The sequence below is a fragment of the Genypterus blacodes genome, unplaced genomic scaffold (genome assembly GCF_046128005.1).
Source record: "Genypterus blacodes isolate CSIRO-AG114 ecotype Tasmania unplaced genomic scaffold, CSIRO-AGI_Gbla_v1 ptg000022l_1, whole genome shotgun sequence".
In the NCBI taxonomy this organism is placed as follows: domain Eukaryota; kingdom Metazoa; phylum Chordata; class Actinopteri; order Ophidiiformes; family Ophidiidae; genus Genypterus; species Genypterus blacodes.
Window position 1 is genome coordinate 5,846,857 of NW_027466835.1, and position 27,500 is coordinate 5,874,356.

At 42.7% G+C, this 27,500-nt stretch overlaps 2 protein-coding genes across 3 annotated transcripts; both read left to right on the forward strand.

Annotated features, from left to right (window-relative positions):
* rac2 (Rac family small GTPase 2) lies at window positions 1-11,485 on the forward strand. Of its 2 annotated transcripts, none has more exons than XM_076142903.1 (6): window positions 1-237; window positions 4,637-4,708; window positions 5,276-5,393; window positions 5,477-5,539; window positions 9,296-9,459; window positions 10,580-11,485. In XM_076142903.1, the coding sequence occupies exons 1-6, from the start codon at window positions 203-205 to the stop codon at window positions 10,638-10,640; spliced, it is 513 nt and encodes a 170-aa protein (XP_075999018.1). In that variant the 5' UTR covers window positions 1-202; the 3' UTR covers window positions 10,641-11,485. The 2 variants fall into 2 exon arrangements, with proteins under 2 accessions (XP_075999018.1, XP_075999017.1); XM_076142902.1 differs by having other exon boundaries at window positions 6-237; window positions 9,296-9,455.
* Window positions 11,486-24,507: 13,022 nt separating this feature from the next.
* sstr3 (somatostatin receptor 3) lies at window positions 24,508-27,024 on the forward strand. Its single transcript, XM_076142987.1, has one exon. It carries the CDS (start codon window positions 24,563-24,565, stop codon window positions 26,003-26,005), a length of 1,443 nt encoding a protein of 480 aa, XP_075999102.1. The 5' UTR covers window positions 24,508-24,562; the 3' UTR covers window positions 26,006-27,024.
* Window positions 27,025-27,500: the final 476 nt, after the last annotated feature.

Genomic DNA, 27,500 nt, shown 5'->3' on the forward strand with positions numbered 1-27,500 from the left:
AGTTACTTCCTGCCGCCTGTCAAAAAACGGACAGAAGAGCAGCAAAGCAAGAAGCGACGCGAAGGAGAGAAAGGGGAACAAGCGCCTATTTGAGCTTCGTCTCTTTTTCTGCGTGTTTGACAGAAGAATTCAACAGAAACGAAAAGTTAATCAGACCAAGATTTTTGAAAAGTTTTTAAGAGTCTTCAAAGGAGTTTGGACGATGCAAGCCATCAAATGTGTGGTGGTGGGAGATGGGTGAGTTACTGCAATACATCAGATATATGTTGTGTATTTATGATGTTTATGTACTGTGAGTTTCCCTGCCTCTTTTCGCAGTAGTTAGTTAGTAAAAGTAAGTTCAAAGGTACTCATGTCAGTCTGTCCCTGAGGTGGACGGAGAGAATTCGCTCGTATTCGCCAGAAGCTGACTTCTTCTATTTGACCTGTAAAAGCAGACATACCTCTGCTGTAAAGAAAGGTGTTTACCTTTGTCACATACAACCTTTTCACCATCTACCAGCACAGATTCTGTCCTGCCTGCTTGTGTTGAGTTATTCATCAGCTACCTCCAACGCCCAATCACACAGGAAACCGTAATCAAACTAGATGGTTGATCTGTTCCAATTGAGACAATGAGCGATAGCGAGCAGGTTTGTGCACGTTTAAGATGCTTTAATATTTATTATCTGCCTTTTCTGCTTCACAAATGTTCGGCGCGGTGACATTAATCTGTAGATTCAGAGCTATTTGCGTCCAATCCTGCGGTGATAGTCAGCATTGTTCTTCTTCCTCTTCTTCTTCTACTTCTCTAAAAGAATTCAGATAATGATCAACTTCCCACTCAAGCCTAGGCAATAATAACATACACTGTAGCCAGATGGTGGCAGTAGAAGAACCTCCTACATTTTTTGGCTAAAAGACCCTCAACCAATTCCAGAGGACCATAACCAATTATCCTGCAATTGAATTTTCTGTCCCATTTCATTAAACACACTGATCTCAAGTTAGGAGCTCATCAGTCCTCCTTCCTCTCCTCAACAGGGACACATTTGTCCCAAAAGACTGGACAAAGACAAAGTGCTCCAGTATAAACTTTGTTTGCTAACATTTAACAACCAGGTCTTACAAAGGCCTTCATCCAGGCAAGGCACTCATTTCACCACAGGTGTCACTATTTCCCCCTTTTTTTTCCGTCAACTTCTCCCAGGTTATAATGTTAAGTTTGTTGTGCAGTTTTGAGAATTGAGTGCAAGAAATGCTTACAGATGAACAGTCTGAATCAATATTTGATTATAAATCTTAGTTGTCATTATTGGCCAATCGGTTTTCAGCAACCCATGAACATTAATGCATTTTTTGTTGTGTGACCAAATAGTTTTATTGCCACCTACTATTCTGTAGGTAGTAAAACTTCCAAGCTACTCGCCTTCAAAATGAGTAACCCCAGGCGACTACAGAGCAGGAGGGCAGTGTATTAAACACTGATGTCTTTTGCCTTTGAGCCATTGATAATGGTGTTATTAAACTTTTCTTCCTTTCCATCATTTCTGGAAATGTAAACAAATAGAAAGAATGCCCAGGAGTTATTTATTACGGCTTATAATTATAGAGAACGTCTTTGCTTTTTTGTCGTAAAAACAAGTCACCACAGGAGATTATTTGACTAGTTTGACATGTATTTTCAGTTATCTTTACTTGGCTATTCAACGTTTTACATGTTTCCACCTGAAGCAGGGCACTGAGGTGATTTAATTAAAACTTTCAAAGGAAGAAAAAAGAGGATCACGTGTGTCCTTTTATGGCCTTGTGCAGGCTGACAATGTTACATACAAATCCACGACTTGGTTTCGTGTTTCAGATGGAACCTTCCTGTTCTGCTCAGACTCAGTCAGTTGCTGATTGTGGCTATATTTTGACATCTCAGTTCCCCTTTCATGTGTGTGTGTGTGTGTCATTTGGTCTAAAGTGTCAGTGTCTGGGTCAGACATCTCCCAAACAGGCAGTGCGTTAATATGCACTTTGAAACTTCGATTATTCTGCACTGAAGGCCCAGATTGTTGTAAATGGATCGGTGCAGGCATGTAGTCTAAGTCTAAGTCGGCGTGTGCTGCCTCCATGTGCACTTCCTCAAAGGGCAGACTTGCCTCATACTGTGGTTACACAACTCCTCATGTATACTCTGTGAACGACAGAATCTTATTGATTTATGCACTCGGAGTACTGAGTGCACGAATACATACTGAGCGAATCGGCCTCAACATTCTTCTGTTTCGGTACCGAGTGACATTGTTCACATACAGTTTTAACACGGTGTAAACAAACATGGCAGTTCTTTACTTCTTTGTACTGCCTCCCCACGATTCAATGCAGGTATTGCACCACATGACATCACCCATTTGCGTCGTTAAAAGCATGTAGGTTAGGGTCCTATGGTTTATCAGTTGAGGGATAAGCCTAAAGGTGAAAGTGCTGGTTTCTCACACATACCAACAGCTTTTACATAGCAGACAGAAGCTGACCATCATCATTACCTCCAGCTGCTGCCACTGTTCGATTCAGTTTATTTTTAAGTTAATTTAAGTAAATGAGCTTGAAGCTTGGCAGTGACCTTGTCAGAAATTATAGCAGGATCCACTGCTGTGCAGCATGTAATGTTAGCCATCGGTTTGACAGTGGACGTAAAACCTCGACGACTCAGAGATTCAGGCTTCACCTGTGTGGGTAGAAAAGCAGACACCTCACTGCGGTGGAGAGAGAGGAATGGAACGCAGAAAATGACTAATTGGGTTCAAACTGACAGATTCTTCACTGCTTCAGCTGTGCCACGGCTGCCTGCAGTGAGGAACTGCCACAATTTCACACACACACACACACACACACAAACACACACACACACACATACACACACACACACACGTCCAGACATTTCTGCTCACTTTATTTCACTGCATGTTCTTGCTTTGCTGAGAAGAAAATGTGAGAAAAGACATATTTTGCAGGAACTAATCAGAATTCAAACATTGATATGTATGATTGCAAAACAGATACTGACAGAAATAGTTTGTCTCTGTAATAGGAGTGTGTACACCTCTATAGCTCAGCAGATTATTTGTCTTGTTATTTTGTAATCAGATGTTGTCTGGTTTCTCATTTCAGTCATAATTCTGTCGAGAGTTTGGTTAAAAAAAACAAAGGTGCTGGAATATTAAAGGTCTCTGTGTAAAAACCAAGCATTTTAAAAATGCAATTGTGAAGACGTGAAGGAAAATGTAATTGTAATTTAAATGCAAAATTATCTTGTATTTTGCAAAAACCTTTGGGTCCCGTAAAACTTTATACTGTGTGTCTATTCTGAAGCTTGATGGTGTGTGTGTGTGTGTGTGTGTGTGTGTGTATGTGTCTGTGTGTCTGTGTGTCTGTGTGTCTGTGTCTGTGTGTGCGTGTGCGTGTGCGTGTGCGTGTGCGTGTGCGTGTGTGGTCAGCATGAGAGTAAGGATTGACTTTCTGCTTGAGACGCCGACAGCAAAGAGAGAAGAAGCCCGGAAAAGCAGGTTGAGAGTAGGAGGTAAAGGAGCTGTGGGGAGTCACCAGCATGTGTGTGTGATTCACAGGAGGAGGATGTACTACACTACAGTACACACACACACACACACACACACACAGACAAACTTTATTAACTTGACCTTGTCTTGAAATTCATTAAACAAGCCTTTGTGTTTGCAGGGTAGTAAGTTTGGACATTTATTCATTAGTTGCATTGAATGCGATGAATGAAACAAACACAAACATTCCGACTCATTCAGAGGTTGCGTCTATAATCTTGGCATCTTTGCGGAAGAATGTTCTGTGTTGTAATGTTTTTCTACCTTATGGCCAGCATGTAAAGCAGTATTATAAAGATAAGATAGAAACAGAGCAAAGAAAAACGTAGCTCCCTCAGGTTTCATACTTAAACTAGAGAAGGAAGATTATCTGGCCAAGGTCGGCTCTCTGAGAACCCTCGCAGATATTTCTAAGTGTAAGGACAATAAGATCAGATCAGAACACAAAGATAGACTTTTCTGTGCCTTTAGGGGATATGGAACCAAATCAAATCTGCCAGAGAATTTATAGGAGAACATACAAACAGAAAGGCCCAGCAACGACCGAAAGTGTTTCCATTGTGTGTGGCGTGTATGCGGTGTGTGTGCTGCGTCTTTAAACCAGACGGATTCCACCTCAGTGCAACACACATATGCCGCCTCAGGTGCCAGTTTCCAACCCCGCACCCAACAATCCACGCAGGATTACACGACTCCTCGCCGGAACATTCCTCAGCTCGTGTCGGCGCATGCAGCACTCTCCTCTCGAATGGAATGTGACTCTCAGCTCTGAGAGGTGTGACGGGAGCTTTGACACAAAATGTTCAGTTTGGGTGTAGAACATACTAGAAATATATTCTATTATCTGTCAAGGTTTTCTTATCAATGTCCTTTTGTTGTTGATCGCTTTCCAATCACAGCAAAGGATCCTGAAGGCATCATGACAACAAAGTGAACTCCACTGCGGCAATGAACTGTCTGTGTGTGTGTGTGTGTGTGTAGGTGTTATTTGTGTGTTGTTTGACACACAAACAACAAACTAAACTAACTCACTGTTCACTTGGCCTTTTCAGTGCTGTGGGGAAGACATGTCTGCTCATCAGTTACACAACCAACGCCTTCCCAGGAGAGTACATCCCTACAGTGTGAGTGTCTCAGTGCTGCTCCCCAACACACACACACACACCACCACACCACAGAGCAGATTTCTGAGGCTGAGAATGTACATGAGGCTGGATGTGAAGGGCGCTGAAATGGAGGAAGAGGACAACTCAGTCCGTTTCTCATCACAAAGAGTCGTAAAGCTTTTGTGGCGGAGGAGCTGTTGTTCCTCTTTCACTTCCTCTTTACCTCACCTTCACCTCAACATGTCACAGCCTAGAATTCGTCCACCTACACACTTGCATTCGTGTACAAGTGTGTAGGTGGCCGACAGTACCTGACAATGCCTGTTTTTGCCTGAAGTAGTAGTTTAGTTGTGGAGGTTGTTTTTTAACATTAAAGTTTTGCAAAAGTTTGAAAATAGAGCATTAAATATAAGTAAGAACTCGGGGGGGGGGGGGGGGAGTCTGAATATGGATGGATTCTACATCAGAACATTAGAAAGATGAAAGTTGCAAAATGTTATTGTGTGTGTGCCAGAGCTGCTGAGTCCTAATGCAGACCTTCATCATCAAAAGCTTCTTTTTATTCATGTGTGCTTCTTCTTGCAGCTTTGATAACTACTCAGCCAATGTAATGGTGGACAGTAAGCCTGTGAACTTGGGTTTATGGGATACAGCAGGACAGGAGGACTACGACAGGCTCAGGCCTCTGTCCTACCCTCAGACGGTAACACACACACACATACGCCAAACCCATTTACACTTTAGGACGTTGCATTTCTTCACCCCTCTGTTTCTTCCTCTCTTCAGGACGTGTTCCTCATCTGTTTCTCTCTGGTGAGCCCTGCGTCCTTCGAGAACGTCAGAGCCAAGGTCAGTCTGTGCTTCGGTTCTGTCTTTGTATTGACCTGGACAGAGAACACACACACTCACACACACACCGTCACAGTATGTTCTGCTCTGCCCTCGTTAGTGCTTTTAAAAATTGAAACAGCTGGAGGAACTCATTGATTCTCTGTTCACTTAGTCGTTTATCGATTCATTTATTCTCCCACCACACAACTCAGTTCATCTGTCATCTTTCCTTTTGCCATGCTCTAATGGATAGTTCACCAGTTTGTCTTTAAAATAATTTCCTTTAACCTATTCATGCATCGGTTAAAATAAATGAGTAAAAAATGTTCACTGTTCACTGAATCACATTCTCTTTGTTTTGGTTGATATTTGAACTCTTATCATCTGTCAGTATCCATGGTGACAGCTGATCCCTACAATCGTTTTGTACGGAGATAAACAAAGGCCGGTAACTTTTAACACTTTAAAGAGGGTTGAAATTCCCAGTGTAGTATCTAAATGATAGGTGGAGTGAGGGTGTTCATTCTTGAGTTAGTCCTGGAACATGCCTCTGCAGCGGTGCACTGGGACCACGCCCTAACCTTTACCGTGTCATGGTTTCAGCAACATTACTGAACTCGCACTTGTGCTTTCACTTTGCCCACAAAATAGAGACGTGTGAAAGTCACCTTCAGCTGCAGTGGGTGGAAGAAAATTATTCAAGTTGAAAAGCTCACTTTAATGCTACCTGGTCTGCTCTGTTCGAGTCAGGAATATGTGAAATGCTCTCAGCGCAGACGAGAAGACAGCAGCCAGTGAGACTAAACCTGACGGTGCATTCTCTGCTGGATCCCTCCTGGCTCACTCGTGTCAAATTAGTCCCAGTTCTTCTGCTGTCAATCACCAGCAGTGCTTTTCATAAGACCAGCTGCAGCCCGTGGTCTCCCCAGGGCCCCGATCCTCCTGAAATATCCTTTATTCATGGCGTTCCACCACCACACCGGAGAACAAATTGTCTCTACAAATCTGTCTTCGGTGCGATTATTAGTTGGAAGCAATTGAAATAGAATTAACAGCGTTTTGCATTGATCAGCATGTGGGTCTTCTTGCCTCGAAGCAAAGGTAATTGCCTCCAAAGCGAGCTGTCGCGATGCCAGCGAGCCATTCACGAGAAATAACCATTACCTGCAGGTGCACAAAGATAGATGAAGGAGAGCTGAAATTATTCTCGATAGCGGTAATTACGGAGGTGGCCTCTGTTAATCCATCCCAATTTGTGCTGTTTAGATTCCCTCCGCTTGCACAAATTTGTCATTAGCGTCCCACAATGGTGGCTGTCTTCACTTTCTCTTTGGATTCAAAAGCCTGACGCTTTCCTTCATGTCAAAGTTTTGCCTCGACTCTAAGCGGTGCTCTGCAAAGGTCACTGTTTGTCAAGGTCTCGGTATTGTAAGCTGTAGCCATAGTGACACGGTATACATAATTCAAATGCCGCTGTTGTGATAAAAGGACCTTCGGGTGATAAATTAATATACAGCAGTGTAGTACAATATGGCACAAGTTATTTTCATGGAACTTCATGAACGCAGCTCCTTTGTGTTTTCTCTCTCTCTCACGTTCCAATATGGGAAACGCAGTCTGACCTGTTCTTGCCGTTCAATGAATTCAGTTTCTGTTCAGCGTGGAAATACAAAGATCAAGCCTTATTTATAACTCAAAATGTAACCTAACGCCAGTTTGGCCAAGCTATCACAGCGTTGTGTTACCTGTGCATGTTTGCACCGGTGTGTGTTGGCCGGTTTGTCGGTTTGTTACTCATACAGATGGAATGGAGGAACAATGGAGTGCCTGGAAAACCCCATTAAATGTAGATGCAGATCCAGATCTATGATGTAAGATAGCCTGTGTGTAAATTGCAGAATAGGATGGATACATGGACAGAATGGATCAGACTACCGAATATAAGACAAATGATTATTAATTAGAGCAAATTCATGTATAATCACCGTCTATAGCTGTTAGTTGGAGTAAACTAACCTGGATTCATGGTGATTTCAATGTGATTCAGGTTTAAATATTTATGAATTATTTGAAAGAACAAAATCAAATCATTGTCTTGATGAGAGCAGAATCAAAGCTTAAAATGATAACCAATAGCAATCATGACAAAAACTGATTTGATTGAAAAAGATGAGATTCCCCTTTATTTTCTGAGATCAAAAACATCTTCAAAAATCAGCACAGTAGTTTTCTCTCCTCACACGTGTCTCATCAGGCCACGATCTCCTGTGGAAGAACAACAACGTGAAGCTTATAATCGGAGAATCTGGTCATAGATTATCCAGGTTTGCTGCTCATCACGCATTTCTTTATGCTGTTCTTTAAGTCAAGCCATAGACCAGAACAATCAATACAATTCTGAAATGTTTTCTTCATCAGCTTCTTGCCTCCTGGGCAGAATTCACATCAACACTCAGTTTCTGCTTTGTCCTGGGTTATAGAACTCATTACCACAGGGTGCTGAATGCTGAATACTGAAGGCTAAAGGCTAAATGCTAAATGTGTCACAACAGTTTGTTTGTTTGTTTTGTGATGGGATGAAAGTGTTTCATCACCCAGGACTGGGTTTGGATCTGTTCAGCCGTAGCATCGCTCCCATGACACTGACTCATGTAAGGGCCTTCATCAGGACGACTCAACAAAGTTCAACCTTGAATTTTTGAAAAGCTCTGAGTGGTGAAATGTAGAATATAATTGATCTTCATCGCATCACATTTTGGTGATGATGAAAGGAGTGTTATACAATGAGAGAGAGAGCGAGGGAGAGCAGGAGAAGCATTGTGCTTGCGAACAAAACTTCAGGTGGAAAAAGTTTGAGTAAGTTAAGACTGAATTGTTGCCAAACTTTGTTATTCTTCTGTTTCTGTCTCTTTCTGAGATTAAAATACTATACAAGTTTTGATTGAAAGGTTCGTAACCCAACCCATTCACCTCTGAGAATTGTGGGCCCCCTGAAAAGAGCTTACATGTGACAAATCTTTCATCAAGGCCGTATATCGGCGCTGGACGTCCACGGAATCATACAGATGCCCTTCTTTTAAGTGTCAGAGGCACCCCAAGATTCTGTGAGCTGTACAATATGGGCAGTTAAGGAAAATATTTAGAGACAATGTTCTTGGTGGTCACCTGACTTAACTCCATCAGATCTCAGAAATGCCTCCACCATCATACGCAGAAAGGCACAAATATGGAGGACTATGTGGGGAAAGATAACAAATGTCCCCATAGAATAGTTCTACCTGTGGCTCAGAACTTATCAATCAAACTTCTGGCATCAAGGCTCCTATTTATTCAGATTCTGAAAACAACGTGATGTGGCTCAACAAAACCCAGAGAGAACAAAGTACACAATAGACACACAATGGATGAAAGCGTGAAGGATTTCTTTAATATGGCAAAGTTATTGATCCAATCCACAGTCAACTGAAAGAAAGTAATAAAGAGGAACAAATGCTTTTCATCTGCAGTAAAACATAAAATCATCAGTGAACATGACAGGCCAAGAGCAGAACCTACTAATACACTCTACGATACTACACAAGACAGATACAATATAGAGGTGTATCTGTGATTATGATTATAGTTTCCATGCTTGTGTACCATAGTATTTAATTATATACTGAAAAGAGCATGTAGTGTCTTTGTCATTGTATGATGGTAAAGAGAGTTACCCCTGAGCCATAATTACACCCTGTTTCTATGTATGTTTATATTAAAACACGTGTTTTCACCCAGTGGTACCCAGAGGTGCGGCACCATTGCCCCTCCACCCCCATCATCCTCGTGGGCACCAAGCTGGATTTGAGGGATGAGAAAGAGACGGTGGAGAAACTTAAGGAGAAGAAATTGGCTCCCATTACGTACCCTCAAGGTCTGGCTCTGGCCAAGGAGATAGGTGAGCTCCAGCCGCCGCTATCTGCACCTTCACAGGCAATCTTCATCACTCTGTTGACTGACAGCTGCAGGCTCAATCATATTGTTCCTGCAGTCTCCTGGCAGTCTCCTTCTCTTCTTTGAATGGATTTAAATACAATGGATTCAGGGCGATGAAGAACTCACTAAGTCCTGTTCAGAAATGATGACAATGACAGTAATGACAATTGTCAAAATGAATAAAGACATAGAAAGCGAATTTCCGTATAAAAGGAAGGAAATAACGCTTATGTTTGAAGTTAATTTGACACTTTATTCGTCCTACTGGGGGAGATTTGTCTTCTGCATTTGAACCATCTTAACTATTAGGCTGCTTTCACCTGATAAGAGGAATTTACATCACAGAGAGTCTTATGCACGTTGCAGTGATTCCCCCTCTACTCCTTCTTGCTACAGCACCACTACACACAAGACTTCACGGTGGAACAAACAGACCAACCACACCGCTCATGCAGCCACTAACTAATAACTCCTCTTTCCCTGCAAAGGCTCTCTGATAAAGCAGAGTACAGTTAAAGTGATTGCTATTCAGCGTAATGATGAGGAATAGGGCAATCACATGCATCCAGATTGGTGAGCGACAAGGCTGCAGGCCATTACTGAACACAACGCAAAGGCTGGAAATGACGTCTCTGTGATTATTTTGAAAAAAATGGTCAACCATGCAGGGTTATGAAACAGCCTTCATTATATATCCTCTCTCATCCCCCTCTGCCTCTCTCTCTCTCTCTCTCCCCCGCCCTCTCTCTCTTGCCAACAGACATGCAGAGAGAGGAAGTGAAGCATTTGTGTCATTTTTCTAATCGCTCCTACTGCTCACACTGCTGATGAGGATGTTTGAGTATTTTTTGCTGATAGTTCCCTGAGGGTTTCAGATCAGCAAAGGACCGGCTTCAATCATCAAAGTGCCAATTAAATTGCGACTCACTCACTAATCTGGACAAAGACCATCAGTGTCACTCAACTTGGGTCGTGATCTGGATCTCGTGTAGCCTCTTCACAACCTTTGCGTTGCTTCGTTGTCTGTTTGTATCATTACAGCTGTGTTCACACTGTGCAACTCTAAATGGTGTGTATTGTTTTCAGAATCGGTAAAGTACCTGGAATGCTCGGCCCTGACACAGCGAGGACTGAAGACGGTGTTTGACGAGGCCATCAGAGCAGTGCTGTGTCCAGCACCGGTCAAGGTCAAGAAGCGAGGCTGTCAGCTGATCTGAGAAGATACTGTACAATGACGACAACAACGGCGGTGACGGCACAGACACACAGCGAGGGGCTCAGGGATCACATATTAAATTGTTATAGAGACAATAACCTACTTTACAAAATAGATGGTACAACTGTCTAAGCGCTTAACTTAGCATTTACTCCTGAGACTAAACGATTAGACATTATTCAGTACCGTGAATGAGAAGACGGTGCCGGCCTCTACACTATATTTTGTACCTTTATTTCAAATCTATTTTGTAATAATACACGGTTTAATTCCACATTTAACATTCTGAATGCAGAGCTCTATTCCCATATTTGTTTATCCAAATGCATGTTGGCATTTTCTGCACAAACAAGCAAACCAAGAACGTGGAGCAAAGGTGTGTATGAGCTACCAGATCGTTATTCTGATCAAAATAATGATTCATAATTCATAGTAACACCTTTAAAATGTCTGCTGCCTCACGTGCTCGATGTTGTGTAAGTATCTGAGTTTTTAAAATTGTTTCTTATTGTCAAGTGTTCCCTTGAATTTCTCAGTGCTCAACAGCGCCACCATTTGGGAATTTGGGAAGCATCTGCGTTGAGCTAAGAGAGATTTTGGGGGTCACTATTGGGCACTGCAAGAAAAAAGATCGTAAGATATGTACATTTTATTGACTGGTATTAAAGTTAATTCCCCTTTTACACTGCAGTGTTAAAGGGCTGCAGTATCTCTAAAAGTCAGGTGTACATTTGAAGATTTCACTCCAGTATTTTACAATAAATACATTTTCAGGACTGCTGTGTTAACTTGCATTCAAACTTTAACTGTTAACTTGCATATTCATGTCATTTCCAATAGAGTTCTAATAGAAAATAAGTAGGTATCCTGAAAAAGTCTTTTAGTTTACACAACAAAAGTGGACAGTCCGGCTGCCTTTGCATATCACTGTAGCCTTTGATCCCATCATGAAAGAGTGCAGGTTTGAGCGAGTTCAGATCAATCTGCAGTGTTTCGGACCTAAAACCTTAGGAGCTTCACAGGGAGCTGACGGAGAGCAACCATCTGGTTCAGGAGGTTCATACTCCCTCACCGTCTCTTCTCCTTTCCTTTCCGCCACTGAGACTTTACTGTGCTTTACCCAGTAGATAAGGGAGTAAATGGGGACCGTCGAGTGAATGAGGGCCCTCGAGTAGGTTTATCTGCTGACAAAGTGCTGCAGCAGACCTCTGAGTGGTCATCGTCCTTTTATGGTGTCCTGTCGGAGTCTGGTGAGTGGCCATCTGTGGCCTAGAGAGCAGTGTATACAATATATTTCTACCAAGTGCTATTTCTATTAAGATGGAATTACGTTCAAGCACAGTGATGGAGCAAGACTGAGCTGTGCCTGAGACTTTTTGTTAGATTGTATTGCTGTTGTTTATCTTGAGCCCAGCATCTACTGGCCACTGCAGCTGAAGGGCTTTGGCGTTGGCTTCCACCACACATCTACCCTAAGGCTGGAGATCATTAAGAACATTTTATAGTTACATTTGGTGAATCTTTCTCCCTTTTTACTGCAAAGAATTCAAAAGTGATTCAGGTTATGTGAAGCTCCAGAATTGTGAAAGCTCCTTGGTTAGTGGATGAAAGACAGAATAGGTCTGTGGGCGAGGAATGCAGTGGTAATGAAGGTCATGTCTTTTAACAATATGATCTAGTTTGATCCGAGGAGAAGGTGACGTCATCTTCCATTCAGGGAGGGGGGTAGTGGGTAGTGCTTCTGCTTGGGAACCGGAGGGTCGCCGGTTCGAGCCCCTGCCGAGGTGCCCCTGAGCAAGGCACCGAACCCTCAATTGCTCCCCCCTCTGCGAAGGGTGGTAATTTAATGTAAGTCGCTTTGGATATAAGCGTCTGCCAAATGATCGTAATGTAATGTAATGTAATTCAGACATGCATAAATGAAGGAGGTGCACATAGAAGGTAGAGCATGTTTGGGCTCAAACCTTTCACTGGGTGTCCATTAATGTGCCTGGACACGTATGATGGAACAAAAGGGGTTGAAGTCCATGGGGGGGGTTTTTCTATGCTCCAGGCTTCACCGCTGGAGACAAATGAAAGGGTTGCTGCATCTGAGAGCACCAAAGAACGGGAAACAATTCCAAGAAACCTCATTTTAAAAGCAAACACATTGCGGTGGAACATTATAAGGAGTTTCAATTATTTAACAGTAAGCGTTATATCATGGTTTAACATATATAGAGGATCGGATAATAAGGCTCCAGAACACAGCTGATCACAAGGGAGCGAGACGTTCAATCCGCAAACATATAAAAGATGTATTGAGACACGATGGAGCGTGTGTGTTCATATTCAGGCTGTAAATCAACCAATGCATAATACATACATAGATAGGGAGACAAATGCCTGCAGAGATGGAAATGTAATTAACAGATAAGTAAATACTTAATCTACTGTCTTTTCAGTTTCGCCTCCACGTCATTCCAGGAGATGAAGTCTCTGAAAGAAAAAAAACCATGTAAAGATTGAAATCAAACAAAGGCTCAAAACCTTCGCGAAAATAGGTGACGGCCTGAAAAGGGAGCACTTATCTAATCTGAGTTGGCAGCTGGATCACGTCAATGGGAATAAAAGGATCATGGGAAACTGCTTTAGTTTTTCATTTAAAGAGGGAAATGATAAGCACTCAGACTAAGCCACCGCCACAGCTGAGCACACAAATAAGATCCATGCTTTTATATTGTTTTGATAGTATGAGGATGCCCGTTTGTGGAGTCGAGGAAGAATAAAAGGAAATATGGCATGGAATAGGACAGAATGGGACGGGATAGTGTAGAACAGGACTGGACAGAAACAACCCTGATACAGACGGGAAGATGTGATGCATGTTATGTCACAGAGACATTTGGAACAAATCTTTATGTGTTATAGGGGACATGCATGTATTACATCTCCGTGGTAAATTATGCATTTTCCCTGGCAGGATCTATGCAGTTTAAGCTTGAGGGTGGATGAACCTGTTATCATTCATTCTCTTTAAAGTTGCACAAAGCGAGATATACGTATAGTTTTTACATCAAAGCTGTATCCATCAAATCAACCAGTGTGAGGCTGTCATGAACGCATCACACCCCCTATAAGTTTGACACTGACTGGCCTTTAATTGCCCAAATTAACCCCAGTGATGTGCAAAGTTATTTGTTCATAATAAGTGACAAACTCAAAGGCAAGATTGTCTCTTAAAATCCAGTGAGGCGAAGTCAAAGTCAAAGAGAAAGAATGCTGACAATCATCTTGACACCTGAGGAGAAATACAGGTGGGTTGCGTTTGGTTTCCCGTGAAGTGGTGTCATCTGGGTGAAATTGAAAAATCATATTGAGTTGGTTTGTGAAGGTACATTTACGGGGCCCTCACGTCTGTGATCCTGCGGGAGCTTCATCATTTTGATTTGCTCTGACTTCTGTTTGCCTTTCCTCCCTCGCTGGGAGCCAGAGGGGTTTATCTCTCTAACGCCACAGCTCATTGGTGAGAGCACGTTGAGCGAGGTGAAAAAACTGGAAAAAGCTTGTCGTTTCTGTCAACCCCTTCCTAGAGACGTCAGAGGGTCAGGGTTTGCTAGTGCTGAGCTGGCAGTGGTTCAGTGCTCACCTCAGCAGCGTGAATGAGAGTTTGAAGAGCATGACTGGAAGACTCTATTGTGTAGGCTACTTGTACAGCTTGTCTCCTTAACTTAAAACACTTAAAACACTTAGACTCTCTACTTTTTAGTTCACTCAAAAACATTGAAGGACAGCTTCAGGTCCGCCAAGGCCTTGAAGCCCATGAGCTAGAATGGAGCGGATATCAATTTCATTATTCAGATTCTTTGCACCACCTCTCTCGCTCACTTCACTGACTCATCAAAGTCTATAACTACTCAGAAATGGCGAACAAACTGCTGAAGAGCCAAAAGTCAAACAGCCACTCCCACTCTGAGACACGATGCCGATACGTCGTGGGGCCGCGCGTCAACACGCTGGCATCGAGCGAATTGTCTCCCACGTCTCTTGGCATGTCGATCTCTTTTTGAACACACTGCTTTAATCTCACAAGTTTATATCTGCCAATAAACATGAGGTGGAAACAAAGATTATGGCACAGCAATTAGCCTGATGTAGAATGCAGCTCATCAGTTCATTGACTTTCTGTAATGCTGCTTGTCTTCTTCTCCTGGAGGGCAACTAGTTTGCTATTTACAGCTATTCACATTGTATTTGTAAGCATGAATGCAGGCAGGAAAAACGTGGGCACCGTCAGTGACCTTTCTTGCGCTGTTTGAGTCTTAATACCCGAGTTGCTGTATCTCTCCCACTATACATAAAAGCACTATATGATCAAGAGAATATAATAGTAAAAGCACTATAGTTATGAATGTGAAAAACATCTTTTTATTGAATGTTATGTCTATTTAAAATGTATATTTCAATGTCACCAATTAGATACTTAGATGGACAACAAATGTTTCCCAGCAAAAAGTATATGAATACATTTTACTGCACTGAATTTAGAACAATTAGCTGCCCAAGGTTCATTAATCAAGAGGCCACATCTGCTGAAAGATTGAGGTGACGGATTTCAAGGATCATTGCACTTCATTAAACCTACGAGGTGCAATGAATGGACGCTCTCTTCAATTGAAGGCGAGCTGAAACAAGACTAAACCGCCTATTGATTTCATTCTGAAAGAGGACTAAAGCCATCAGACGGCTTCCAATATCTTCTACTTTCCAATTTAATACATGTACCTTTCTTTTGTTTATTCAGACTGCACATGTTGAATCCATGAGAAGAAACTCCAGTATGTTCAGCTTAGTTCTGCCCACCTTCTCTTAAACAGCAGGCATATTCAATAGATGTCTTTTGTGATACGAATGTAAGATGAATTTTTGGTCATGTGGAATGAATGTGACAGACCAGGTGACCAAGCCCAGACGCAGTTTGGAGCAGCAGATGGTCCGATCATCCTTCTTGTCAAGGCCATTTTAACGATGGCTGTAGCTTCCACTGCAGCCTATGAGGAAAGAACAGATTAATGGCACAGTTGGTGAAAGCAGCAAAGGAGTGATAACTGTCTGTTGGTTGGTTGGTGTTGGTTGGGCAAATATGGATCTATTGATCAGTGCCGCTATCATCATTCAAAGCATACATGGGAAGGAAGGGGGGTTTAAACCACAGCTGCTTTATAAGACCCATGGCACCAATCAACCACTGCTATGGAAACAAAGCTGCAGCAGTGGTGAAGACATGAGAGAAACTGTCTTTGCGTATTTATCAGCGGTGCTAAAAAACAATTTGAAGCAGATTGTCTGGAGTGTCATGGAGATTTGATGTGCATATTACATTTTCATAGCTTTTTTATTGCTTTTTCAAGAGCCAAATTATGAAATCACTGGTGACAATGCAGGCACAGGGGGACAGAACAGAAAGAGACAGAGCACAGACGGAGCACAGAGCGTTCTATGATGGAAAAGAAGTTATTAAGAAGAATTAATGGTTAGATGTGAACAATGGCTTCAACAAAATGGGTCTGAGTGGATTTATGTTGTGTTAAAGTAAAGTTATCCATTATTCAAACCTGCCTTCCATTAACCGGAACACAGACGTCCTTGAAACTGATTTCTACCTGTTCACCTTTCTGCCATCCAACAATATTTATTCCATAGATCAACTAGATGGTAAATAACATACATGGTCTAGAATGTATTTCATTTTAGAAGAGGGATCAGTTTGTCAATTCACTGTTAGTCTCCCTTGATGAAAAATCAATCATCGACATGAATTGAGAGATTGAGAAACAAAAGCAGCATTTTCTATAGGTTTGCTGTTTGATATTGTTTACTTTATGTTATACTCTTTATTTTACCTTTACTTTTACTAACTTGTCATTTCATTCTTTTGCATGGCACTGCAACTGACATTTTATGATAAGAGTGTATGACCGATTGTAGGCACAAGCATACACACATGCGCGCACACACACGCGCATACACCATGCTAGGATTTTTAACACCTCCTACTTGACTCCGTGCAGCAGGCTGAGCTGTTACCTAGTTACAAGCAAGAGACTGAGGGAGCACCAGTGTTATAATGCTGCTGGTGGCTTTCAGTGCATCAGACCGTCCAGCATCGGCCAGAGGAAAAACTCTCTCTCTCTCTCTCACACACACACACACTCATACTAACACGCACACACACTCCAACAATAACATAAAACACACGTAACCTGAGCAGGGAGACGGATACATGAAGCATAGCTGCGTTATTTCACCACTGAATCCTCTTCGTGGGACCGGACCGGCGGAAGTCTCGGTGTGAGAAAAGTGCATCAGCCACACGGGTGAGTTGAAAGAAGTGCGTGTGCGTGTGTGTCTGAGACGAGTGCGGGGCAGCGGGTGGTTCTGGTGATGCCAAATGTCGTACCAGGAGAGAGTGACGAGGGTCTGTGAACGCAGCTCCGCACAAAAAAGGGCCACTTATCACCTGTATCAAATGTGTTTTGGTGTGTTTGTGTGTGTCAGGGAGTGAGAGATAGGCATAGAAAGAAAGGAAGTGTGTGTGTGTGTGTGTGTGTGTGTGTGTGTGTGTGTACGCGAGTTCAGAAAACCAGGTTTTAATTTCTTTATTCATCAAGTGGTTTGTAATGAACCGTGTACGCTTCAGCGTCTTGCCCTAGGTCACATTTAAAAACAGCATACCAGGCAATTATGGGAATCAAACCTGTGAAACTCTAAATACAAAACCCCCCGCGCGATTAAAGTCATTTATTACTTAGATGTTGATGGGAAACGTGGGTTGTCATGCCTGTTTGATATGGTTTGTTCTGTTCAATGAAGGGAACCAAAATTATGTTCCGACTCGTGGGGAATAACTTGTCTCAATTTTCTCAAATACAATAATAATATTGTATTTTGTTATGTGTTAGGAAGCAGATGGATGTCGGAAAATTTGACTAGTTTGGGTTTATCAGACAAAATTAGAAGCCATTTTTGACATTCTAGCAAGTAATTATTACTGATAAAGTGGGAAAAATATGAAGAAGTATAATTAGTTGCAGCCCTTATTTGTTGTGTAATGTAATAACACTGTTAGTTTTTTGTTGCCAGCACAGGAAATAGATTCACATTCTAGTAACAAATATATTGCCCTCATCAATTCTCAAAGTGAATTAGACACACACACTCACACTGTTTCCACAGGTGGCAAGTTAATCAGCACAAGCTGCAGCCTAATTTGAAGCTAAATTGCTTTTTCAAAGGCCTGGAATTGCAGAGAGCAGGTAGAGCCAGGCAGGGCTTCACACCAGAGGCTGCATTTAGAAAAGGACTATCTAGAGACAGACTTTAAAGCAGGATGGAGCGTTCTTACTGCGTCTGTCCCTGTCTTCATTATCTGTGTCCTCTTGAAGCAACAGTAAGGGAAAACATTATACAGATGTTATTTCTCCTCGCTCTGATGGGATTTTCCTTCATTCTGTGAGATTGGCATCTAACCCATACAAAACACTTGAGCGAGTCTGGCCAGCAAAGCTTCAACCTGAATCCAGAATTGGATGTCAGTCTCAGTGTATCTATTGCCTTCATTAAGTGCCTGTGGCTGCTGGGATGTGACTAACCCATCCCTGAAATGAAGGTGCGCTCTGCTCTTCATGAGCTACGGAAAGGCGTCAGCACAGCGCCCACAGGGCCGAGCGCACCCTGTTGTGTGTGGAGAGGAGGTTGAAATTAATGGCATTGGTGTATTATTAAATATTCATCGATTAACATGCTGAGCCATGAGCCCCTGATGTATTCAAAGCCGGCGAGTTCTCAGTGAATAATGTCTGTAACAGATTTGGTGGCACCTGTGTTTTTCAGCAGCGTGCCCACACACAAACAAGTACATATGCCACTTTTAAGGGTTAAAACAACTCTTCCCACGCAGGTTGGAAGAGTGGTCACACATGCAGGCACGCGTACTGAAGTGTCAACAACTGTAGGTGGTTTCACTTGGGATCAGCTCAAGCCTTTTTTTATGATGTATTTCTCATATTTCTCATTTTCATGCTAAATTATTCATAGTTTTCCTTAGAATTTCCTCAGAAACTCAGGTCAGGCCAAAAGCAATCTTCCTCCAACACGAAACCCTGACAGAAACAAGGGAAGGCAACTCTAATGATGCCATGTATTTATAGAAACAAGGGCAATGTAAGATATTATGGCCTTTAAAAGCTGAAGTCTCATAAGTTTTTTCACAATATTATCACCTGCAGCCATGACAGACGATTGAAATTATCTTCAGACTAGAGTAGAGATGTTTGAGGGTCGTGCTGTTTGCTTGAATCAAACATGGGACACAATTTAACACTGTCTGATTGCCTCTTGAAAACAGGCATATGGTGCGACATGCATCCACGACTTTGATTTGCATATGGACTGAACAAACAAGGCAAGTAATAATTTAGAGATTCATTAATGTATTAACGGTATAATGATCGGAAAGCGTCACTCAAATCAGCTTTGACTGCATTGTTTACAAAATAACCTGAGGATAGAATGAATAAATGAAACATATTATCATTAGAGCCTAACAGAGAGAGGAAATGAAAGATTTAGTCCCGTACCAATGTGAGATTTGTCCATTTCAGCACCAAGTTTCAACACAATCAGCTCATCAAACAAGCACACAAACGGATGCAGATTTTGGATAATGTCGTGTTTATTTCCTTGTCTTGGTTCCTGAGTGCTAAATAGAAAAAGCCTCCAAGCGTTACCCTTCAGGATTCAAAGTGAAAAGCAAAAGAGTTCCTCTTATCATTCACAGTATCTGCGTCTCTGTGTACGGTTTCAATATTTCCCTTAAATGAACTTCATGTTTTTCCATTCAGCTCCCCTCAAAGCTCCACAAGTGTGTGGGTGTGTGTGTGCGCATGTGCTTGGCAAAAACGCTCTGCAAACTGCAGTACGTTCAGTCCGGGCTTTCAAGAGGGAGAATACAAAAGAAACTGAGTAAATACGCTGTACAAACAACTTGAGCAACGTCCTTTGCCATGACCCTGACTCGGCTTCTCACCCAAGCCTCCAACCCAGAGATCCCAATGGCTCCACTTTAATTGGTTTTGTGGAAAGTGGAGTTTTCTCCTTCACACTTTGACCCCCTGTGTCTTTTCATTTTTGCTTCACACCAAAATTGAAACTATTATCAGAGAAAAGCGCCTGAACCTGCCTCAGTGAAGCGGGCCTGTGTGAGGAGGTCAAGGCTCCTCCCTGAAATGGAGCGAACCTTTCAATTGAGCCCAGCTGTCAGAGAGGCTGACCTTTGTGATGGAGGCTCAGCTCAGTGCCGCACAGCGCTCGGCAGCTCCACATGTGTGTCCATGCAGCGAGCTGTGTGAGATAACTACATTGTGTCTTTACCTATCCTTTATGCCTTTATTCTCTGTGTATCTAATATGTAGGAATCTACTCAATCCATAACTGAGATTCAGCTCAGCAATTTATATCCTGATTAGAAGAAAGAGACGTTTTTAATAACATGATGAGAGTTTGTTGGGGGTTTGATGTTGCATGATGTTGACGTGGCGGTAAAACAACACAAAATACACAAAACCAGGTTTTATAGTATGAAACAAGCTCACAAACTTAAGTATATTTGCTACAGACTGCATCTATGTGAAGCCAGTGTGGATGAAAAAACATATTTGAGTGACACTTCTTACATGTTTTCATTTTATACAAGCACAAATTGGATAATAGCGCTTTAAATGAAGCCTGAGATTGTGGCTGTTCAAGTGTGAGATTAAATTTACTCAGATTATGGCTTTGTTTGCACAAAAATGTTCATGTTCAAAATGTAAATGTCATTGTTTTACAACAATCAGTAAATCTCCCACAGTGGTGTGGAATTACTGTTGTTTACACGCGTAAAGGTGAAAAAAGTGTTTAATATAATGACAGTTGGAGTTTGATGATGGATCCGTAACCGTCAATATGAATGTTGCTGATCCAGGGAGGCGTGTTTGTCATCGTTCATGTCCCGAACACATTTGTATTTGAGATGTAAGACGTAATTACTTGTACACAATAAAGTACGTCTCTCTGTGAATGTTTTTGAAAACGCCTCGTCCTTTTCCCTCAATCCCTTACAACAAACAGTGATTTACCGTCACTCACTTGTGTTGCAGATAAGGCCGCTTTCACCTTCAGCAACCCTGATAGCTGGACGTTTGTTCCGACTCATGAAAGTACTTCTGCAGCGTCTAGAGTCCTCACATGTTGTTTGGTTAGTTCAGATTATGACTGTTCTCGTGTATATCAGCTGTATTGTTTGACAGAATGAAGCTGTCTGTGAGGATTCAAAGCACGGATGTGATGTAGTGTTTATTGTGTTTTATTGCGCCTTCTGGAGTGTAGTGTAGTGTGTGTGTGTGTGTGTGTGTGCGTGTGCGTGTGCGTGTGCATGTGTGTGTACGTGCGTGCGCGTGTGTGCGTGCGCGTGTGTGTGTAGCTGGGGCGTGTATGTTTTTGTCAGCACCGGTCACTGCTTTTTAAGACGTGAGCTCATTTAATGCAATATAGCTAATATTGGCATTGGAAGAAGTTAAATCTGCAACGTCCTTTGACCTGAGAATATTATCTTCATATCTATCCCCAAAAGTGCTTGATACATCCAATCAAACACTTCAGATGGACTTCAAAAGCTTCAGATATATATCTGCGATTTTAGCACCGATAGCCTATTTTGTTTTTATGTTGCCAGGTGATACCAAATATTCTGAGTGATTGGGAATGTGACCCCCGACCAGCCGCAGCCTCTAATGTTGCAATCAGTACAGATGATCACAGAGAGATATTGATCCCTGTGATTGTAAATCTCTTGACTGTAGTTTACGCAATCACATGGTTGACAGATTGTTAAGTGGGCAAACGTGGCTCCTCCTCCTCCTCCTCTGTCACTGAAAGAGAAGGGACAGATGAGGAGACACTTCCATCACATAATTTCCTCCCCACAGCAGCAGTTCAGAACCTCAATTTCCCAACTGAATAGATTTTCCCTCTTTAGAAAAGGCTCGAGAGGTGCAAAAGGTCCCGGTGTAGTCAATGCGGCTGAATGAGTTGTGACAAATAAAATGAATGGTGCAGATGAAAGGGTTGTTACGAAAGACTGATGAAACATTACAGCTTTAAGCAGTGTGTATCCGTCTGCTTTTCATGAGATGTTGTCAGGGAAATGATCTGGATTCACCCTGAATGTTACAGTTGTCAAAGCATATAATGCTTAGACTCTCACCAAAGATTGAATTAATTAATTAGTTATCTCAACCTGAAGTGCCACCAAAATCACATCATGATTACCATGAGCTCCATTTGGAAACACTTTCAAGGCTTTAATGTGCAAAACACACACACCCGCTACTCTGGTGTGCCCTGGGACTGTCACTATTAATTATTTTGCTCATTAATGCATCTACTTATTATCGATTGTGTCCATCAGAGTCTGTTTCTTTCAATGAGTGACATCAAAAATGACCAATTCCCAGATGATAGTAGTTAAATGATAAATCCTATTTGATACGAATGAGTCCAAATGATCTGTGAGGACCAACAAAATGGAGGCAAACTGGAGGCTTCAAATGTCGATTCAAATGTGTTACACGTTGATGTCAACATGTCAGGGGGATAAAGAACTCATCAAAATCTAAGCTTCTGCCAGTTCAGGACCTATAGGATTAGTTAATTAGATGTATTTCTATAAATGTCACATACAGTACATATATACGCATATAAATATAGATATAACAGAGGGAGATGCAAACTACAGACAGATCAAAATTACCAAGCAAAAATAAAAGCCTGAGCCTGATGTTGATATATTTCATTATTTTATCTCTTGTTCATGGATGTGCAGGATATTTCTCCTTTCAAATTGTTTCCTGGGAGGAGAGGAAGAAGAATCCGCTCCTGTCCTGCTGTGCTTGGCTGTTATTTGCTCCTGTTTGATTTATGGTGCTGATCTCTAGTTCTCCGGTTCTCTCTCTCTCTCTCTCTCTCTCTCTCTCTCTCTCTCTCTCTCTTTCTCTTTCTCTCCCTCTCTCGCTGTCTCTGGTTTCCATGGTGAAATTGATAAGTTTAATGTGAAATGTCCACAATCACAAGGAATTAAAGATATTGGAAAATGATTAATGGAACAGAGCACCGTGCTAACGCGTAATACGTCTCAGATGTCTCATTAAGACATAAATCTTGCTGTTACGTCTTAAATCTTCCTTTTGTACTGAACCCCCTGAATGCCAACAAACTGAAAACCTTCTGCCTGCCTTCACCAAGGGGACAATCGATAGACTCTATCAATGAGTTTGGCCACATCTGTGCGGGGCTCACTTTTGATTTTCAGAGAGCAACATCAAACAAGCTGGAAAAAGTAAAGAAATAAGAAATCCATTTCAGGGCAGCGATATTTTCTTTGAAACGATGCTCGCCAGTTTTTCTTTCGGTTCAGGCGCACAGTGCAGTTAATGAAGAGTGAAATGAAATGACAAGCCTCTATCTGCTTTTATGGCTGTATCATCTGTATCACACTTCAAACGTAGACACACCTTTATGGTTCATATTTCTCAGCCTCAATTTTTTGTTTATCACCATGGAACGTTTGGGGGGAAACCTTGATGACACAATCACAGGAGTAAGAATTCTCCCATTGCAAACAGTCTCGCAACAAAGGTACAGTTCGGTCAAGTCAAGTTCATTTGAAAGGCACAATAACCCATTCGGGATCTCAAAGGGCTTAACAAGTGCGTGCAAAACAAAGGGTTCACGAACCACTACAGGAGAAAAAACCTCAGGTGAGGAAAGTCAAAGAGAAATTCCCTCTGTTTGAACAGCCAGATGTCCCAAAGATGGGGAAGAATAAATTACAAAGTAGGGATATAATAACAAAGCAAAGGTTAAACAACACCCGAGCCCAGAGAGAGAGACAGAGAGAGAGAGAGAATCAGCTGCTGGTCTACACTCACACGGCCACCAAGGCTAAGCCGGGCCAATCTAAGCCTGAAGTAAACCAAGGTTGGCTTAAAGACACTGTTCTCACTTCTAGTAGGTTTTATTTTCCAGTGGAGGCTGCTCCTGTGTGTGTGTGTGTGTGTGTGGGGGTGTGTGAATAGGGGGGTGAGAGTGCAAGCTATTGCTTATGTTCCCAGTGTGGGTTTCATGGACGTCAGCGGCCAGCGTACTGCAGATGTTTGCCTGGTGTGGTCCTGTCGTACAGCTGCTCTAAGCCACCTGTCATCCCTCTCGTCACTCACACCCCCTTGTGTCAGAGCCCTCTCTGCTGCTCTCTGCTGGGCTCGTATGAGCCGGAGTGCTCTGCTGTCAATGAAATGTCAATGATTAGCCTCTGTGTGCATGGGAACACGCTGTTTAATTTGCTTGGCGTATCAACAGCGCCAAATATAGAAGCCCCAGTCAAACCCGTCCGCCTGCACACACACTGGGCTTCATCTCGCTTTAATTGTTTCCTGTCAAACTAATTTCCCCATCATTTGCCTCTGCCACTCTTAAGTTTAGTCTTTGTATCTTTACCCGCTGTCTTTTATTTTTAGTATATGTGATGGTTACAAAAGTGAAAATCCTGTAAAGATTATTCTGCTTCTCTTCTAGTGCACCGGCAGCACATTACAGGCACATTCTTACAGTGATGTCTTGACAATGGACAATGTCTTTTCATTATTCATCACAGTCTCTCCGGTAATGAAGCCGCAGGGAAAAGGTCAACGAATTCTTCAGCGCGATAACTAATTTATTTTTCTCCACAGGACAGATGGGCGGGAGCTGAAGGACGTTGAGACGGAGGGAGCGCATCCATGGACAACTACTCGATCCCCGGCCTGCAGATGACAGAGGAGATGTGGGGGAACAGCAGCTTGGCGGGCCCCTCCTTCAGCCCTCCTCTGTTTCTGCTCATGTTGAATGACTCTATTTTCAACGAGACTCTGGACAACTGCACCAACTCCAGCATGCTAGATGTTTCCTCAGGCCCCAGTGTGGAGGGGGTGCTCATCCCACTCATATATATCATTGTCTGCGTCATTGGCCTCGGTGGCAACACATTAGTCATTCACATCGTCCTGCACTACTCCAAGATAGAGTCCGTCACAAACATCTACATCCTTAATTTAGCCATAGCTGACGAGCTCTTCATGCTCAGTCTGCCGTTCCTGGCCGTGCAGAACTCGCTGCAGTCGTGGCCATTTGGACCCTCCTTGTGCCGTCTGGTCATGACTGTGGACTCCATCAACCAGTTCACCAGCATCTTCTGCCTGACCGTGATGAGCATCGACCGCTACCTGGCCGTGGTACACCCCATCCATTCCTCTAAGTGGAGGCGCCCTCAGGTGGCCAAAGTTGTGAACGGCACTGTTTGGGCGGTGTCGTTTCTAGTTGTAATGCCAGTGGTCGTCTTCGCCAATATCCAGAAGACAGGAGGCACCTGCAACATCGCCTGGCCCGAGCCAGCTAACATCTGGCGTGCAGCCTTCATCATCTACACCTCCACAGTAGGATTCTTCTTCCCACTTCTTATCATCTGCCTCTGTTACCTGCTTATTGTCTTCAAGATCCGTAGCTCAGGTAAAAAGGTCCACGCAACCTCTACCAAACGAAGGAAGTCAGAGAGAAAAGTCACGCGGATGGTGGTGATTGTTGTGGCTGTTTTTGTCTTCTGCTGGTTGCCCTTTTACGGCCTCAACATCATCAACCTGCTGGTGCCACTGCCCACAAAGTACCAGGGCATTTACTATTTTGTGGTCGTGCTCGGCTACGCAAACAGCTGTGCAAACCCCATCGTCTATGGCTTCTTGTCAGACAACTTCAAGAGAGGTTTCCGTAAAGCCCTCTGCCGCTCCACAAGGAAGGTAGAGAACCACGAGCCAATGGAGCGACAGCAGCAGGAGGAGAGAAGGAGGGTGCTGATGCCCAGGGAGAGTCTGAGAAGGGTAATACGTGATGAAGAGGAGGACGAAGAGGAGGATATCTCAGAGATGACAGAGATTTACAGAATCGCTCAGATTGGTAACGGAAGCTTGCAGCCACAAAGTTCGCAGTCTCCGTTCTCAGACAAAGGAAGAACAGAGATGTCCTCGCCGGACAGGAGGGACAAAGCTGGAGACGTTAAAGGGAAAGACCCTGTCAATGGGTCCACACTGGCTGTCCCACTGTTAATGAACGGAGCCAAAAATGGAAGCATCAAACCCCTGCCAGAGGAGCCGCTGGAACAGAGCACATCGCTGGAGATAAGTTACCTGTGATGCCAGACGTGGAGTGGACATTTTGAGTGACATGACACGAACTTGGTATTATGACAAACGGCGGCCTGCCTGTAATCCAGAGCCCACAGCTGCGGACGCAAGGAGCCCCTGAGAGAATATATATACATATATTGTAAAGATTAACAAAGTCAGTCAGTCAGTCAGGCAGGCCTTAGAAAAGATTCACTATAGTTTGAAACAACATACAGCATGCATGAGTGTTTATAAAGTGTACATATGCATTGCCGTTTGTACAAGTCCCTTTATTCGCTTTTAATAACGCAGTATGTGTTGATCTTTGTACTTGTAGCCTTTTATTCCTAAATGTGACAATCATTTGCTGAAGTTTGACTATATGGCGTTCAATTTGAAAGGATTTGTTTGCCTTCACGTGTTACAGATGTTATATTGCTCCTGTTCAGTGTATGTCCAGGCCCTGACAGGAGCGGCGTTGTGGGGCGCTGTTATATTTAATCAGTGGATTTGTGGTATAGCTGGGGTACGCCGTGATTACATCTTCTCTTGTGATGACCTATGTGATAAATGATCAGCTAAGATAAATAAACTGTAAACAAAGGCTCTCAAGGACATAGATTTCTGGACCCCAAGTGATATATCAAATTAAGTGGAATTTATGTACTATTTTGTATATTTGAATTCACTGTAATTACATGTATGTTTTAATGGGAATTATATTTTTGATGACGTATCTCTGTGTTTCAGATGGACCCAGATCCATCCAGCTATTGCCAATGTTTGCTTGATCTAAAAGTAAGATGACTTAGAGTGATATTACACAAACAATACAACAATATAAAAACAGGACAAACGAGTTGCTGCAATAAACCTGAATAAGGCATTTTGTAGTCTCACAAAAGCAAGAATAAAATGATACTTAAATTGATAAATGTAAACGTAAACCCTAAAAGTCCACATTGTTCCTCATAGGTTCACCTACTCAGTGTTCATTCATGATTGTTACTGCACCGCACACTCCAGTACTCACCACACTATATTTAGATGGCTGTAAATACAGGGAAACCTGTGCTCGACAGTGCTGTGTTGTTCCTCTCGAAGGCTGTTTGGTAGCCTGCACACCCACGCACGCTATGTCTCAAAGATCCACTGAGGGCTATGAAACCGTCATTAAAAGCACATTAAAAAGGGATTTGCCTTGCTGATGCTTTATTTGCCAGGCCCCTGGGGCTCACAGTTTGATGAAAATAGAGAGCGAGCAGTGCTGAGAAGGGGTTTGCTTGCTTCTCTGTGTGACTAAGTTGTTTACTAGTGTTTGTGCATGTGTATCAGGGTGTGAATATGGTTGGTTTGCACTGTCTGTGAGAATTCTGCCTCGCTCCAGCGATAGCCCACCTGTGCTTGCTGTGCGTGGAGATGTTTATAGTCATTTGATGGGTCTGCTGCCGGTGTCGTTATGAATCAGTGCAATTCTCTGCCTACATGCACACACACCCACAGACAATATGGAAACACTCAG

Coding starts and splice junctions, on each gene's coding strand:
- rac2 (XM_076142902.1), top strand. CDS start 203: ATGCAAGCCATCAAATGTGTGGTGGTGGGAGATGG. Junction 5,394..5,476: donor CTCTGTCCTACCCTCAGACG/GTAACACACACA, acceptor TCCTCTCTTCAG/GACGTGTTCCTCATCTGTTT. Junction 5,540..9,295: donor TCGAGAACGTCAGAGCCAAG/GTCAGTCTGTGC, acceptor GTTTTCACCCAG/TGGTACCCAGAGGTGCGGCA.
- sstr3 (XM_076142987.1), top strand. CDS start 24,563: ATGGACAACTACTCGATCCCCGGCCTGCAGATGACAGAGGAGATGTGG.